The 18018-nt window shown below is 38.5% G+C and overlaps 1 protein-coding gene across 2 annotated transcripts in view; it reads left to right on the top strand.

Moving 5' to 3' along the window:
• Positions 1–1851: 1851 nt before the first annotated feature.
• Positions 1852–18018, top strand: part of ppp2r3b (protein phosphatase 2, regulatory subunit B'', beta) — a 34394-nt gene continuing 18227 nt past the window's right edge. The window contains exons 1-2 of one of the 2 annotated variants that reach the window (XM_041807299.1): positions 1852–2006; positions 2504–2880. In XM_041807299.1, the coding sequence (XP_041663233.1) occupies positions 2527–2880 (354 nt within the window). In that variant the 5' untranslated portion in view covers positions 1852–2006; positions 2504–2526. Of the gene's footprint in view, positions 2007–2503; positions 2881–15056; positions 15517–18018 lie in introns of those variants that run through there. The other variant, XM_041807300.1, reaches the window with a different exon arrangement.

Raw genomic sequence — 18018 nt, 5'->3', positions numbered from 1 at the left:
TTATTTGATGAGCAATATTAATATTTAAAGGAAGTTTAGACCTTAAAATTCGGTCCTTAAAACACACTTTAAAGCAGTGGGTCTCAGCTGGTGGGTCTGGACCCAAATGTGGGACATGACGTTCCTTCCAGTGGGTTGTGAAAGTTTGCCAAGAGAAATAAAAAATTGACAAACAAGTCTATGTACAGAAGCCCAAAGTGGATATACTGTAAATAAATACAGCTATTTCTTTGTTTGTTCTTCCTATGATGATGAGCAAATTTCAGTATTTTTCTCAAGATTTCCAATTATGTATCTCCTTTTCTTTGGAAAACAAAGTTGGTTCTCCCAAGATAAGAGGTAATTTCTTTAGGAGATTACCAAATTTCTACCAAATGTCTGGAGAAAATGGAGTAACAGAGATGTATGCATGCATGCACTTCTGCAATGGTTTGCTTTTTAAACGTTTTCTTTTCTCTTTGTTCCGTTAGGTTTTGTTCCAAACTACAACATTTTCATTAAATAAATTAGCATGGTTGGAATTTTTTCTAAATTTGGGTCACAAATTCTCTTTAAGTGGTGGTGAGTCCTGATGTCAGACCAATTGAAAACCACTGCTTTGAAGTGTAAGGAATGATGATAAATAAAGAAAAAGACCAACTACAAAGGCCTGTTGGTCAAGCCTTAAATAGCACCAACCAATTTTTTTCGTACCGCCAATAAAGCTGATATAGGTAGATTTTTAAAGCCAAAATATTGGTTGGAGATATCCACAGAAATGTTTGTACCTGCCAATACCGATAATTCACTTTTTAAGCTCAAATCTGCTGATACCAACATCATGCAGGTAATACTGTGAAATTAAAAGTACTAATTTCAAAATTAACTCAAAAACTCCAAGAACACAAAAAAAGATATTTAATTTGAGTAATCTGAGTAAATGTTAGTTGCTTTTAACCCTGTAGATGACCCCCCATGCATATTAAATTATCTTATTATTTTACCTATCTGCGTTTTTATCTCCCTTAAACTGTTTTTAATATAATTATTATCATTAGTACTATTCATTATTTATCGGCATATTTTTAATATTTTACTCTTCTTATTGTTTACATTTTTGCAGATTGTATTGTTTGTTTCAGTGTTTCTCTTTCTCATACTTGGGCTTTTACCTTCCTTTTTTTCCTTAAAATAAAGTTATAGTTAACAGGCAGTGGTTCTTAACAACTACTCCTAAAATTCTCAGAGAGGCACTTTGCTTGAGTAAGCTATTTTCCTTTGTTCTTAGATAGTAATACAAAACAACTTACTGAAACTATTTAGTATCACATCTGAACTCCTCCCTCTCTATTGCTAGCAATACTAAGGGGGAAATGATAGCTATGCATCCATTATAGGCTTTAGTGTATTATACATATGAAATATTAACTTAGTACTGTGTTTACGTGTTTAAAGGTATCAGTGGCCATTATTCGGCAATAACAGTGACACTTTAAGATAAGTTTAAACCAGTTTTCTGAGAAAACTTACCTGCATTTACTTGAGGCACATTTGGAGCGCAGAGCCTCACATTTTTTTGAATATGCCGTAGTTTTAAAATTGTAACTAAAATGTACGCTCCAAATTCCTTTTTAACAGCTGGTAACTGATGTTAACAAGCGTGAAAATGCAGCACTGTACTGTATAAAAGAAGTAAAGTTCGAATGAAGCAATATTTGAAGTCAATTTACACTTCTTGAAGGCTCATCTTCAAAGTACCTGTGTGCTAGAAAGTGAGCTGTTGGGCCAGTTTGAACTATCACCCGGAAGATCTCGCGAGAACGCGATGTGGTTACCAGGGGAACGAGAGCTTAGAAGTTGCGGTTGCCTGCCTGCTTTGCTTTCACTAAATGATATGAACACCGCAGATACAGCGTATACTTTTCTTATTCACGGATGAATATGCATGCTTGCGACGACTTCACTCATGTCGGAAGTGTATTAGAGCCTCCTCAACCTGTTTGACAGTGCTGCTCATTCATTCCAAGGTTGGTATCTTTGTTAACGAGTCAAGGTTTGCCAGCCTGCTAAAGCTATCGTAGCTAACAAAGTGTTGTAGCCAGCCTTTACAAACAGCAACTTTACTCACTCTGTCGACAGGGGATTCTCCTTCACGTGTAGCCTGACAGTTTTAAGTAATGCTGCCGAAGTAAAAACGGACGTTGTGCAGCTGTTTTTCTGGCAGTGGAGTTAAAAATAGCCAACTTTACTGGGGTCAATATAGGTTCACGTTTACTTTTGCCTGTGGGCTAAACCATTGACGTTTCGCGCTTAAAATTCAATAACGTCAGTGAGTGTGTTGTGTGAACTCCCAACAAGGACAGCTGATATCAAGCTATTGTGAGGGTTATTTTATATGAAACAATGTGTTTTAAAGAACTTTTTCAGCTCGGTTGTTGTACAGTATCCCTATATTCAATGCGGCTGTGCAGGAAAAACAGAACCAAAGTGGTATGTTATAAACAACGCTCTTTTGTCAACACAGGCACGTGACGATATCCTGCAAAAATGCCTTCACCACAAGTCATCCAGCCTGTCCTGAAGATGAAAGTGGACGAGCTGTTTCTTAACTGGTTAAGTGACCCTGCAACACAATCACTACTCAAGGATTATCTTGATCTAATCAAAAGTGGGCAGAACCTTGATCTGAGCAGCGGGGAGCCCCAGGACAAAAGGTTATTAACCTTCAATGAGAACAATAATGTGGCATCCCAAAAAAACCTGGTAGAGAAGAAGCCTGCTCCCATCAGCACTCCCTCCAGCCCCCCCTCTGCCAGCACCTTGCCCTCTGGTTGTAGCAGTAATACTAGAATGACTGGACCCAATGGCAGAGTTCTGCGGAGATCGGTCAGCACAAAAAAGGTAAATAAACTAACAAAATAAACGTTTAAGGGGTTATCATCAGACTTCTTAAAGCATGTAGCTCATCCCCCTTATCTACACTGTTTTGAAACTGTTTAGCAGGTTTTAACAAGATTAAGAGGTTCTTAAAATACCAAGCCACAGGGCACTCAAGGTTGCCTTTCATAGTTACAAAACAAGGGGTGACTAGCAGTTTCAGTCTTCTTTCTTGAGCTTTTCGAAGTACCTTTAACTTCAGGGCGTGCTTAAAATCATGGTGCGTCATCTGTTTGGCAGCAGGTGTTGGTAGTAGAATCTATAAGATGGAGCAAGACATGGGATATGCCATTATATTTCATCCAAATCATGTTCATTATTTAGTTTCAGATAGCTATGTTGCATTGGAGTAGACTGTACACAGAAATGGCAAAGTGAAGTCAGTACACCTGTGCAACTGGGTGCATTCTAGAATGGAATGAAGTTAATTACTGTCTTAACAACAGGTATGTGCTTGTTAACATCACTGAGTATAAAGAGATGAAGATTGTTCCTCTTGTAAAGCGGTGGTGATTTCATCAACTAAAACTTTGACTGAAAAAAGGTCATTGTTGACAGCTTTTTTTATATAAGGAAGATGAGATTAAGACCAGCCTAAAACAGATCTTTGATGGCTCAAACTCTGACTTAAAGTACATTAAGTTTTTGTCAATGAGACTAAAATGTATTTTAGTTTTCATTAGACATACAAAATCCATGTTTCTCCCCTGTGGGTAAATCCATCAAACCGAAACATATCTGTGCTTCTTTTGTCTCTCAGCTGAATAACACAAGGAACTTAGGTTTTGTAGGTGCATAAAGCACACGAGTACAATTTGGCAACAGATTCAGGCAAGGTGAATAATGTTTTGGCAACAAGTTCTGACTAAAATGTAAGGCGTAATATGACTAATGTGATTTTTAGTTTTTGTCGACTAAAACTACAAAGGATACAAATTGCTAAAATGTGACCATAACTGCTGAACATCACATCCTTAAGACTAAGACTAAAATCAAAAATAGCTGCCACAATTAACACTGGTCTTGAAGATTATTTATTTGAGTATGAAGCAGGACTGAATAACTTGGGGAAAATGATCTAATTGCAATTTTTTTTACTCAAAATTGAAATAGCGATTTCAACTGTTGGCTGGACAGCGGTGCAGGGGTTAGTGCTGTTGCTTTACAGCAAAAAGGTCCCTGGTTCTCTTACTGGTCAGGGCCTTTCTGTGTGGAGTTTGCATGTTCTCCCTGTGCATGCGTGGGTTCTCTCCAGGTATTCTGGCTTCCTCACACCACCAAAAACATGCTCATTAGGTTAACTGGTGACTCTAAATTGGCTGTAGGTGTGGATGTGAGTGTGCCTGGTTGTCTGTCTCTATATGTCAACCCTGCGATTGACTGGCGACCAGTCCAGGGTGTACCCTGTCTCTCGCCCAATGACAGCTGGGATAGGCTCCAGCACCCCCGTGACCCTCCAACTGGATAAGTGGTATAGAAAATGGATGGATGGATTTCAACTGCAATCATTTTTAAGTTCCTCATCTTATGTATTTTTCAGCAAACACAAGCAATAAATCATTCTATATTACGATAAACACAGTATAAGATAAATTGAATTAGATCTGCAAAATTTTGAAAAAACATATTTAATTGCTACTCATATTGCAAATTTGATATGAATTGTTATATGGACAGAAAAGATAATTTTTTATGAACAAGAAAAACAGAAAAAATAAGGAAAGTAGGACTTTTGCAAAATCTTTCAAAAATTGCACTTGAATATTTGCATAATATAAAGAGCATAACATCTCTGCTGCAAAATGTATTGAACTGTTATTTTAACTTATTTCAGGTTAAAGAAATGATGAACCTTCTGTGATTTTAAAATTGCACTAGGACATTGGGATTCAATCCCAATTTTAATTAATTGCTCATACTTGACTTGAAGTAAGCATTTCATTATTTGATTTACAATGGACAGATGTATACAAAAAGCTTATCTGAATCTCATGGCTTTGGGCCTTGTTTAGCAAAATAGATTTTCATTTTTGGTGTAGAAAAGCCAAATTGGAAAAAGATAACAAACACTAAATTCCATTAATATCAGCGTTTTTAGAAAATATCACACCAATTTGGATGTCTCATTTTTTTGATATAGGTGGTAAAATCCTTGCATTTTTAAAATGACAATAAGAAATATATCTGCTGTTTAAAACATACTTGAAATATTACAGCTGTTCCAGATTATGTTGTTATTGCTAATAATAAAACTTTTATGGGTTTGTTTACAGATCCTCAAAAAATATAGTTGATGTTTTAGCTTGGCATCACAACTACCTTCTGACTTTGTTGTTGATCTTTCTTCCTCTTCTACCCAGTTTGTAGATTTTTTGTAAGATTACCATATCTTTTAGATAAGATACAAGGAGGCCAAAGTTGGAAAGTTTATTTTCTCAAGCTGGCCACAAGAGGTTGCTGAGTATCCTAGAGGATCAGAGAAATTCGAGGACTGTCCACCCTGTACCATCTCAGTAGATCCTCTATGTCTATATGAATCTGTAGTCATTGTTAGTCAAGTACTTATGAAATGCTGATGTCTCAATCTTGAATAAACAAGGTTTAAGAGATGGAAGTATCTGAAACCTTGGTTACTCCACTTGCAGTGATTTTACCACACTCTAACAAGAGTCTCAAAGCGGGAAAAGGTTTTATACTGTAGTGTGCTTCAATTACACATATAATTCAAGCAGCACTAAACAGTTAAAAGGCTTAAAATGTTTCTTTTCATGACTGCCAAGCAGCCAAGAAAGGACACTCTGATCATAACAAGTGTGATGACAGTGAGACAGCCAGACAGCTGGGGGAGGTCATCTTGGAGACCCCTCCTTCTACATGTTGTTGACATGCTAAAGACATACATGAGGAGGCATTCAAGTGGTTGCCGGTGTTACATCTGTTTTGTCACTGACTATAACACCAGGCCTGGACAGCTAAGACCTGGCATTGCACTCAGAACTGGGAGTTACATTTCAGAGATGATAAGCTGGTTCTGACACCAATGTCAGAAATGTTTCAATAACAAGATGTAGTATGTGTAGAAGGGTTTGATCAAGTACTTCATGCTTTGTTTTCCTTTTAATGGTAGAAACATAGAGCTAAAAATATGCATCAGGTTGCATAACAGTTCTTTTTAACTTCAGTACACCTGAAAATATCTGGTGTAGATTTAAACAACGAAATTGTCTCGTCTTGGTAACCTGCTGAGAAATTGATTCATTTCTAACACCACATAACCGCAGGTAGAAGAGGATGCTAAAGAAAACAAGCAATGCAGCAGAGTACTGGTCTGCATGTGTCATATTTTAGTGTTTCTCAATAGAGCAATGAGTCGGCTTTAAGTGATCTTTAATTATTACCCATGCCGATGAAATCATCAGGGGGTTATGTAAAGGGTTCCGTATCTTTGTTTGTTTCTTTGTTTGTATGTGTACAAGATAACTCGAGAATGGAAAGTCAGATCTTCACCAAACTTTCAGGGAATATTGGGATGGTGACAGGGAAGAATCAATTAGATTTTGGTGATGATTCACGCACCCATTCGGTTTTTCTCTGACCTCGAAATGTTGAACACCATAGTAATCAATGGGCATGTGAGTTCCTCGGTGGCGCTGCTAAGGCGTGGGTCTGCTGCCTCAGACGGCCGTTCTAGTTAATAATGATTTTATCTCTTTCTGCCTTGTATATTTAAATAAGCCATGATGGTGAAAGACTTAGAGCAGTGATTTTCTAATGTTTTTGCACAAAGCATAGTTCAAGCCAAAATCTCAAGGCACACCATTTTCATATCCATGCTGAACCGCCTCTTTAAATTTTGTTGCAGTATCTTTAGTTGTATAGTAGTAGTAGTAATAATGCATGGTTGTTCTAATTCACAACGCTACACCTTTTGGGAACAACTTTCAGCCACATCAGCCATATTCACAGTTGTTGATTAAAGCAACCTGCTATAGCAAATCCAAAACTTTTTATACCTGTTACATCATTTTTACACCAAATTAACCAAAAAACATGCATATGAAACAAAGGCACAGTAAGAAAATACCAGAAATGCTGCAGACATCTTTAGTTTTCTAAGAGGTTGTCCAATTTTTCCATAGTTGCATAGTCATAGTAATCATGGTTGTACAAATTCCCATGGCACACCCAAACTTGCCTCAAGGCACACCAGTGTGCGTCGCCACACCATGTGAGAACCACTGACTTAAGAGTCTGGCAGATTGTTTGAAAGATTTTGATGGTTTTTTTACATCCATGTGTCTTGGCTCCTAGTAATGCTTGACCCTTAATGCCACTCTCTCACCCCAGATTAATTCAAAGCAACTGCTGATTAGTTTGTGTATTCTGCTGTGATGTGTCATGGCATGTGGCAGTGCTGTGTCACTCAATTCTGAAAGGATTGTGAGGTTGTATAAAGTAATACTTCTATTTTAAGACAACAAAATGAATTCCAGTATAGAGATGCATTCTTGAAAGGATTAGTCAAAAATTCAATTTATGTGTGGCTGGTGCTGCCTGGAACAGCTGGTGTGACTTTGACATCAGACACTGATATAGATAGCCTTGGTTCCCTTGTGTTGGCATTAGATACCCAGAAGTCTTGCCAGTGAGATGAGGTGTGGCAGAACATTTATCCCTTGTAATTTACCCTGAAACAACTCCTGTTAGATGCTGCTCATTGTCAGAATATGTGGTTGTAGATCTTGTATTTACGTTACATACAGTAAATGTCAACTCATAAGTAAGGCATGTCTTTCTGATATGCTGTGAATCTCAAAAATCTCTTTCATTTTATGATTAATTAGGTCATAATCACAGACAAAATGTGAGTTAAGAAATGTAGCACAATAGAAAGATTCACTTTGTTGTGTACCTTTTAGTCTATTCTCTGTGTCTAGATTTGGGATTGGAGGTTATTTTTCAAGATGTGATTTTATTTTTAACATGCTTAGTTGGGCTCAGCACCATTGAAGCTATTTGAAGCAGGGTCCAGGGTCATGTTTTCAGTCACCCAACTTATCTGGGAGAACTGAGTGTTAAACTGTTTCCCGCAAGTCCTTTTATTTTGGAGTCTTTCTAACTTGGGAGTGTTTAGTGTACCATTGCAACCTCTGAGTTTTGGCTTTGACTGAGCAGGTTGCGGCCCTAAGAGAGACTACACAAAGAAATATGAGGTGTCTGACAACCTTAACACATTTAGAACACTTCTTGAGAACTGTGACACCTTCTGTCTTCAACATATTTCAGCCAATTCGTTGAAGTTTTGATTTGTTTTTAAAACCTCAATAGATAAATTGATAGGACCAGATTTATTGATAGGAATATTATCACCCAGTACTTATAGATCACTATCTGTGTGAGGTTTTTAGATATGTGCCAAACAGAAAACTTGCTTTATATACATCAAATGCAGTAAACAAAGCTTGGTGTTTTGAAGATGGATAACATGGTCTGCTGAGCTTACTTTAAATCCATTTTATACGCTACCCTGAGTAGGTATGTGTGCTATTAGCCGACAGAACGATTGAAGTTGGCATCCTTGGTTGTCGCCACCAGATTAACTGGTCAGTTGAACTAATTATTACATTTTTTTAATCAATTCTGCAATCACAGTAATATATTCTGTCTAAACTGTGACATGGCCACTCACTGCAAGTAGCCACAGCATTGCCAGGTAATGACTACTGCCATACTACCATCATACTCTTCCACCCTGACGGAATCAAGGAGGGAAAACAGATCGCATCAGTAGCATAGAAACCGCTAGGTTAAGTAGTATTGTTATCTAGAAAATGGAGAATAAGTCAGTGTAGGCTGTGTCAGGTTATACTCTGGTGTAGTCACTTGATTTAAGCTGTGAGTAACAACATTCAGCACAGGTATGTAGACGTTAAACTTCAAGGATGACTGAAGGCTGGCAGCACCAGCGCTAACGTTAGCCGCTCTTAGCAAGTGGATCAAATGCCCGCTTATGCTGTGATCCTTTTTGAAATAAAAGGTTTTCATTTTTGACTATTTTTCCTAGCGTTTCATCACTTTGGAGAAGTCTGCTGCAATAAAATACGCATCCAACCACATTTCAAAATAACTCACCTTGGAACACTCCTAACCCTGAGCACTGCCTGCAGAAAATGTTGCAGAGTAACACAGCTTAAACCTGGCACACACTGAAAGATTTTTATGATTTTGAAAATATAAGACACTCCATACATGGTGCCAAATAATGACTGACTGAGATGATTTGTTACTATGTGTGGTGTGCAACGAGATGAGCAACACAACACACCACACACTTAACAGGTTTTGTTTACTGACAGCTAGAGTCTCCACTCTCAAAACTCCAAATCTTGTGGGGCAAAATTAGACTTTAGCGTAAACAAGCTATCTGTTAGCTACCTGCTACACCCACTGCACTAGCAATCTCAGTCCAGGTCCTCTCATTGTCAGTTGGATTGTGGTAGTTTCCTCAAGAAAGACTGTTAAACACTTGTGTTTTTGCCTAAAATCAACATTTTGGTCCTCCATTTCTGTATGCTGTCTAATTTTAATGCTCCATATTTACAATTATTGCCATGGCTTTGTTTGTTGTGATTCCTCCTTCTGTCAAAATGCTTCTGATCGGCTATTGCTCTGTTCTATTTGACAGTCCTGGTCATTACTGCTCGTAAACATTGAAATGTTTAATATTTATGATCTCAAATTGTAGCTGCTCTGATTGTCTCGAGGGGGTCAAATCCTCTTAAACACATCACATAGCACAGGAGAATTCTAACTGGATAATCTTTACAATCACCAGATAATCAGGCCATAGCTGACTTTGGTGGGAAGGGGGAAATCTGACCCTAAACTGGCAAAATTGTCTTCTATTGTATACCCTTTTTAGCAGACTGTGGTCTGCACCTAGTTAGGTTGATGTTGTTGAACAAATAAACACATACCTCACAAAGTAATTGTTGCTGCTAACAACTTATAAACTGTCAGTGTTTGCATAGTAGTTACTGCAATACTGTTGTGTAAGTGTGTGGGGAAGGGGGCTATTTACAGTAACCTCTTATCTGCAAATTCCTTCTTTAGTCTCCTGCCCCTTTGCTCCACTTCTGGTGTCATGTAGACTGCAAAGACATCTCATCAGACCTCCATGATAACTGAAAGCCTCTGTTTTTGTACTATTACTCTTATGCAAGCCAGCTGATCTACGCTCATCATGTTCTGCATGTCGTTCTTCCTGGAGCCCACCATGTTGCCAGTCAATCAGGCCTATTTTTGGCCCATGTTCACATGGATCCCAAATCCCCGTCTCAGACGTCTGATTTTGGTGGATTGAGCTGGAGCTTTCTGGATTTGGGTTTTGTACCCAGTGCTGTGAGCCAGTTGTGGATCTACCCCACTGTCATGAGTTCCCTCTTTAGGCACATGTCACTGGATCAATCTTGTTAGTGATGCAGATGTAGAAACCTAAGCGTAGTATTTTTGTGGGACACCATGTCAGCTAGTATTGACAAGCTGGAGAAGTCCCTTAGGGAGTTTTGATCAGTGTTGCTCCACCCTCCTATAATTTATTTCACTCCACTCTAATCTGCCCTACATGTTGTCTCTTGAATAGAAAACGTTCCAAAGTATCAGTATTGAATTCCTTTTTGATTAAAGCTCATTTCTTATTCAACTTCAAAAATTTGTGGAAAGTCTGACTGCTGGGAGCTCTCGAACCCTAAACCTGCTCAGAGTTACTCCCTCCTCCTGACAGTGTGTGATTCATAAGTTCATCTGTTATGTAATGAGGTGAACATGGCTTGGCACATGTTTCTGTACAAATCAGATTTAGTTTGCAGATTAGACATACTGTAGGGTCTGCCTGGGTTCTCATGTTTGTTTGTCACAGTGACCCATTAGAGCGTGCACATAGCATTAGTAAAACCTGTTAGACTGCTACCTCAGACTGTGTTGTTTTGAAACAGCCGGTTACCATCCAGTGGCATATATGCGGATGCTAAGTATACAATGAAATGTGGGTATCAGGGAATTAAAAATCAAATGCCAAAGTTTAAAAGTCAACCCAAAAAAGTATATGTTTAAGGGACTTTTAGGATTGGGAGACAAGAAAACCTCCAAGACATGCTTGTTGAAATAACTGAAATACCTTTATTGTAATGGCATGGTCATGTGTTGACAGAGACATACAATGTTGCTTCTGTTCAGTTCATTTCTGAGAACTCTATTTATGTTAGGAGCCTCATTTGTATAAATGTAGAATTGCAAAAATCAACATAAAGCCATGTAGCCTCAAACAGACAGCTGACATCATACAAGTGCAGTTCTAACTTCTGCTTTAGAGCAGCTAAGAGGAAGTATGGCTTGATGCACTGGCTAAGCTAAATTACATTGGGGCATAAAATCCACCCCAAACCCCAAGATGGAACTAGTTGGCTAGTAACTTAAATCCTGTCATTGTTTTGGCATTAGGTAGTGAAGCATAAGATCCAAAAAACAAAGTTTTTTCTCATGGTTAACATGAGACAAAAAGTTGGAATACTAGGAGTCTTACATCACAAGAAGTAATAAAAATGACATTGGTATCAGCATTGGCTAAATTGTTGTTAAATTAAGCTATGTTTGAACTTCCGTATAGCCAGTGCAACCCAGTGCTGAATCCAGGTAATTGAAAATTTAAATAATACTTGAAGAAAAATATTTACCATAGTCAAAGTCACAAAGTAGATAAAGCCTATGCTATGCCTGTGCCTATGCTGTCATTTTTTATCCAGTGATTTGGCATACAAATAAGAGCTGCCACTAAGGTTAGCTTGACTTCTGCCATGGTGAGGAATAATGTTAATCAGATTTTCAAATCCGCCCTCCAAAATGGGTTATAGCAGATGAATACTGATAAGTTTGTTTTACCAGAGGTTTTTGTCTTATTAAACGGGACTTCTCTGTGCCTCTGGTGAAAATCTTCAGCTCACTGGTGGATTAATTTTGTGGTTCTGTACCATCAAGACCTGCTTTATTTGAAAAGGGCCTCCAATAGCCTTTGTTGTGGTTTGTTGCTTCTAAAATCATAGTTTGAATGACTAAATGGTGCTCTGTATGAACAGATTTTGAAAATTTAAGCATCAGAATTAGTTTAAATAGAGGAAAAAATAACCAGATTATCCACCGTCCCTGCCTCCTAAGATGATTTGATTATTGGAAATGCTTGCTGGAACATGTGCATCCGAGTTTTTCAAAAGTCACAGGCTTTATAAATCCTGAGGGGAGCTTACATTCAGCAACTGTAGGTTATTTGCATGTGATGCTGCTGTTCGCTCTGTTTCCTGGATTTAAAACACTAGTAGCAGTACAGTTGCCTCATATGTAAACCAACACATCATTATCCCTGAACATCTGTTTGTGAAACACACTTCAGGTATTGTTTGCTTCAACACTAAAACATACACACCAGTTTTCCATGTGAGCTGACAGTTCAATGTGATCTACCAGGTTATATTTTGGCCTTGTTGCTTTTCTTTCCATATTTGGTTTGAATTGATGAGCACGAACAAAAGGCAGCCAGTGTGAAAAGCCATCATACAAACAGCTTATCAAGCGTGTGCAGTGTCCTGTGTGGAGGATAACAGGAACTGGGTTTGAGCAGAAACTACTGGAAAACTGTGGATGCTGTGATCCTGTCAACTAAAAATACTGTGGGTGTGCTTTCACTTTTATTTTAGAATAACAAAAAACATTAACACATGTGGGCTTATTTTTGTGGTCTAATGATGTGGACATCTGGATCTTCAGTCTTACATCACTTGGCATGTAGGTGTTGGGCATTCCTTGTTTACAGCAAAGGTAAACCCCAAGCTGTTAGATCAGCACATTAACAGAGAATTGATGTAATTGCCATCACCCTAGGACAGCAGAAACCGGAAGCAGATGTTTGTTTGAGTGCTTAAGATAAACCCTTGTGTCTCCAGATCTTGTTTCTTGGATTGCCCAAACAGTGTTTGCTGGTGCTTTTAATAGGCGCAGACTGGTTCAGTCATCATTCTTTGAATTTGACATGCACCCCCCTCCTTCTCCCTATCACCCATCAACTATAACTATAACTATAATAAGATGTGGAATGGCTGGCAGCTCAAGCTTGCAACGAGAAGGCAAAACAAAGACAACCATAAGATCAGATGCAGAATATTTGTGCCCGGTAGGGCTGGTAAATGTGGACAAAAAATGACCACGGTATACATCTCAATTTGAGTCAGTAAGTCAGATTCAAAAGCCGAGTGTCACATGGACACTTCAATTAATGGCCAACAGCACAATATCAACATATACATTAAAAACAACATAGAAATAAGCAACCAGTCTGTTAGCAAAAAGCCTGGCCAATTTTCAGAGCCAATATTCGATCATCTGAATCAGCGTTAATCCCTGATGAGATTAGTTATATTCTTGTTATAATGTTGCAATGTGTGTTTCCCCTTGGCCCCTTTTCATCCTCTACAGCCGGCTGATATGCTAAGAAATTTTCTTTTCAAGCACAGCTTTGCTTTACTTTCCTTATCTTAGCTTAACCAAGCCTAGCTTAGTTTAGCCATTTTATTCTCTTGATTTTCTGCCTCCACCTTCTCCTGCTTCCTCCTGCCAGGTGTGCCAGATGTTTTTTCCTCATCCTATACTTTTACTGATAATGGTACATGTATTAAATGCACACTAGAATTTTGGTTAATATGTACATGAACTTTAAAAGGGGTGCAGTTTCAGAGATAAAACCTCTGGCTGTTGTACATATTCATTTATAGTAAAAGTCAATGGAGTAGCTTAGTTCTTGCATGAAAGTTTTATGTCCTATTATGTCCTATAATTAATGTTGTAAATTGTAATTTTCTACACCCCTTATCCTGTTCAGGGTTGCAGTAATGCTGTAAATGTAACATATAAATTACTTAGGCTTAGGCTCTAGTTTAGCTCAGTTGGTAGAGCAGGCGCTCATATACAGAGGCTTTAGTCCTTGACACACTGGTTGCAGGTCTAAGCACTGTTCAGTGAATCCCCCCCACTCTCTCTCTCCCCATGTTTCCTGTCTCTTTTCAGCTGTCCTATCAAAAACAGAGGCAAAAAGCTCAAAAGATATATATTTTTTTTTTTTTAAGGAAAATTAGAAAAAACTATTTATGGCTCATTTTAACCATATATGCATACCAGCTCTAAATATTGGTTATTTGTATTATAAACCACTAATAATCTATATCATATCGGCCTTGAAGAATAAGTATCAGTCGGCCCCAAGAGAAGTGGTTCTCAACTGGACCAGCGTCAGACACACCAGCCACCTTGTTAAAAATAAATTGCAACCTGAATTCTTTAAATTATTCAATCATAACCAATTTTTTAAATGAAAAATGTAGTCGTTTAAACTAAGGGTTGACGAATACTATTTTTTCAGTGCCAATATTAAAATCGATTGTCAGTGCCTATGACCGATACTTGATACTTCAAATTGATATGCATTTATTATGACAATCCAAATGAACTTTATGTCGCAAAAGTCAAAATAAATGTTACAAAATTACAAAAAATAAACAATATAACACTTGCTCTAACAGACCTAAGTCTCAACATTTCTTACTGTTGTGAATGTGTCATCAGGGGATTTAGCCTACACCCTTGTGAGTTATTATTTAGCTGTCATATGAAGGTAAAAATATTTGTGTATTTGCCAAAGTCTCAGCAAGTTTGTTTTGTCTGCTGGTGCTGCCCTGGTGATTAAATAAGAGATGCAGACAAACATGACGTGTGTTATAAACTTTCACTTCAATGTATTTACTGAGAATTATTTTCCATTATTGTCACAGACATAAAGCGAAGTTTCTCTGAAGTTTTTGATGCTTTTTTTCAAAGCCTAGTGAATGGAGGCATTGTAGCATCAAGGTGCATCCTTCAATTAGTTTCAGTAGTTGCTGCGAGCTGCAATAACAAGTCCGTCTCTTTACATAACCTTCACATGCAGCAAGGAATGCAAACTGGAAAGGGCAGATCCATTGTACACACCCCTCCCATCCCACACATACACTGAGTGACTCCCACACGCATACACCCCGTCACTTCTTATCTCCCCTGCAGCTCTTAGGCAAGGGCTCCCTGACCCTGTGCAGTGTGTGTGTGCTCACATGTTATGCAGAGACTGGGACAGAGCGGCAGGCAGAGCTGAGATTGTGCGACCAGATCTGGAATGGGAGAGAGAGTCACAGTAGCAGCTGCTCCCTTGCATTAAGAGGCTCTCACTCTGACAGAGGACAATCACAGGGACACCACACAGACAGAACGTCCACTGCTGCCACCGCCTCGTGCTCACTGTGCTGACTGCTACTCTGTGATTCTTACAGTCAAGAGGATAACTCTGGATTGAGTGTTGTTTGTGTTTATGTGTTCCCCGTCCTGTCCGGAGCAAGGATGAGGATGAGGGAGCTGTCTCTGCGTCAGGACCCTGACCTGAGGAAGGAGTTGGCTCTGCTGGCACGCGGCTGTGACTTTGTGCTGCCCTCTCGGTTCAAGAAGAGGCTCAGAGCCTTCCAGCAAGGACAGGCAGGTGTTTGTATGAGTGTACTCTCCTAACATGCAGGCTTTTGTGGCCCTGTCAGCCTGTGGGCATACCTTTTTATTTGGACTAGTTAATTAATGACAGGCCTTACAATTTAAGTAATTTTACCTTATCCTCATACTTACTAAACAAAACGTAGCTACAAGAACCAGCTTCCCCTAGGACAAGTGAGGACAAATGCACAGTTACATCACAGGCATCCAAAACTTTTAATGTATAGCTCACAACTGTGCCTTATGAAATATGATCTCGATTCGCCCATAACTCCCTTTGTAAGGGAATTACTTCTGCAGTTGTTTCGGAAAGGTATTCTTCATTTGTACAGTGCGATGTTTGAGATTTAAGTCTTAGTTCTTCTATGATGTTTGATCGTGTGTGGTATGTTGTGCTCAGCTGCTTTACTGTCCTCTTTCAGACCACATCATTGTGGATGTGCAAAATGTCATGGGGCTTAGCGGTTGTGCTCAAGAGCTCTCTTAGCGGTTAGCATGAAGCAAGAGAGAGTAAGAGTGAGAGGGGACAGTGCTGGGCAGGGCAACAGGAGATGTTTATGTCCTTTTATAGCCATAGCTGACACCAACACATGGGACAGAGAAGAGCAGAGGAGAAGGAGTATTTATCATTTATCATATACTTATGAGCAGATTATCTTAGAGAATCAGAGGTCACACAGATACTTGTAGAGAAAGACCGAAGCTTTCTCATCTCCTCTATCATTTAACAGTTTTTAAAAGCAAAGTTGCTGCAAACTTGATTGTTTAATGTTGGCCCTGATTACTCTACATAGAGTTGAAAATGTGTCCAACCACAAAGACAGTCATTAGATAGTGTTCTTATCTTATAATAGAGGACAGTGTTGGTCTGTTTATGTGATTATTAAAAGCCATGGAGACTGATCTGGTTAGCAGATTCCTCAGTCATGTAAATAGTCTTGATGATTGAGAGTGAAGCATGCTCTGCTTGGCCTGTTTTTAGTAACTGGCTAATAAGTGCAACATAGAGACACATTTGGATCCCTAATGTGTCTGGCTTTTTATGTGTGGGGCTGTGATAATATCTTCTCTGATTCATGTTGTAAACACCATGGACACCCTGTGAAGATTTTATCAGGGAATGTAAACATCTTTCAGTATTTCAACTGTGGTCAGATATCTTTGCTTATCCTACTGGCGTACTCTGACATATTTATGCACAAAGATATTAGTGTCATCAGGGTTGTACCAATGCCAGATTTTCAGACTTCAATACAATCATAGTCAATATCAAACGGAAAGAGAGAAGAGGGAAATGCAGAAAAAGTAGATTCAGGTTTTCTTGAACATTTCTGTATGACCGTAATGATGGTAACAATATGTGGAAAAATATTGTAAAGCAGCTAAAGTCATGTTTGATAGAAGACTGAATACTCTAGTATTAGAAATTGCATTGCCAACAAATTGGTGCTAGTTTAAAAACCTGGTATCCAGGAGCAATGGAATACTTAAAGTTTTGGCAATCTTAAAACTTTAAGGCTTATACACAAAGAGATGCTGTATGCCTAGGTTCTTGCATATTTCAAAGTTCTGATGGACTTCAGTTGGAGTTAGTTAGGATTAATTCGTTCAGGCACACAAAGTAGGGAGTTCAATCTCAGCCTTCTACTCAATGTCTCACAGCTAACAGAACCTTAAACCATGCTGTACCTCTGTGGTTTAAGGTTCATACACATGCGTAAGGTGCTGGTAATTATAATGATTCTACTGTAAGTCTGGTGCTGTCTGTAACAGCCTGTGTTTACAATCCATCAGGTGCACTGTTTTGTTGCCTTTTTTCTCAATTGAAGATGCCACCTACTGATGAAATCATTTTTTACACCCCAAGAATAAAATGAGCATCTATAATTACTCACATGAGTTACTTTTTCCATGCAGGTCTGTAGCTTCAGAGGCCATTGTATTTTCCAGGCTGGCTTGCAGTTGTAGCTTACTCTGTAGCTTTAGTGAACCAGTGGTAATGTATTTTGAGAAGTGTACCTCATTTTCTGTTGTAAAGGTCAAGAAATATATTTTAATTGACTTGATATTGTCCTTCCTTCTCCTGTTGTTTGTAACAGTCTGCCAAAGTACAGTTCAGTATTGTTGGAAAAAAAGTCTTGTGAGGCCATCTTCTAAAATGTTCAGGAAGTGCACTTAAATTTTGGCATTTTCATCTATGGACAGGTCACAAATTTTAACAAATTAGTCCAAATGAATTTATCTGATTGACTTCAGATTTTTTTTTTTTTTTTTTTTTTTTTGCACTTTCTAGACAAGATGGAGATGCAAAGTTATCCAAAGGTTAATTTTATTGTTTTGCTGTTGCACCCCTTACTGGCAACAGGAAGTGACGAATTGGGCCTTTTCTTTATTCCTCTGACTGAGTTGAACCTATCAAGCTCGGAATTTGATAGAAAGGCATCAATATTTCTCTGCATCACTGACATATCTAATTAAAGGATGCTTCACTAG

This window comes from Cheilinus undulatus, linkage group 15 (genome assembly GCF_018320785.1).
Source record: "Cheilinus undulatus linkage group 15, ASM1832078v1, whole genome shotgun sequence".
In the NCBI taxonomy this organism is placed as follows: Eukaryota; Metazoa; Chordata; class Actinopteri; order Labriformes; family Labridae; genus Cheilinus; species Cheilinus undulatus.
The sequence above is the reverse complement of the archived record's forward strand: the minus strand, read 5'-3'. Positions and strand labels throughout refer to the sequence as shown.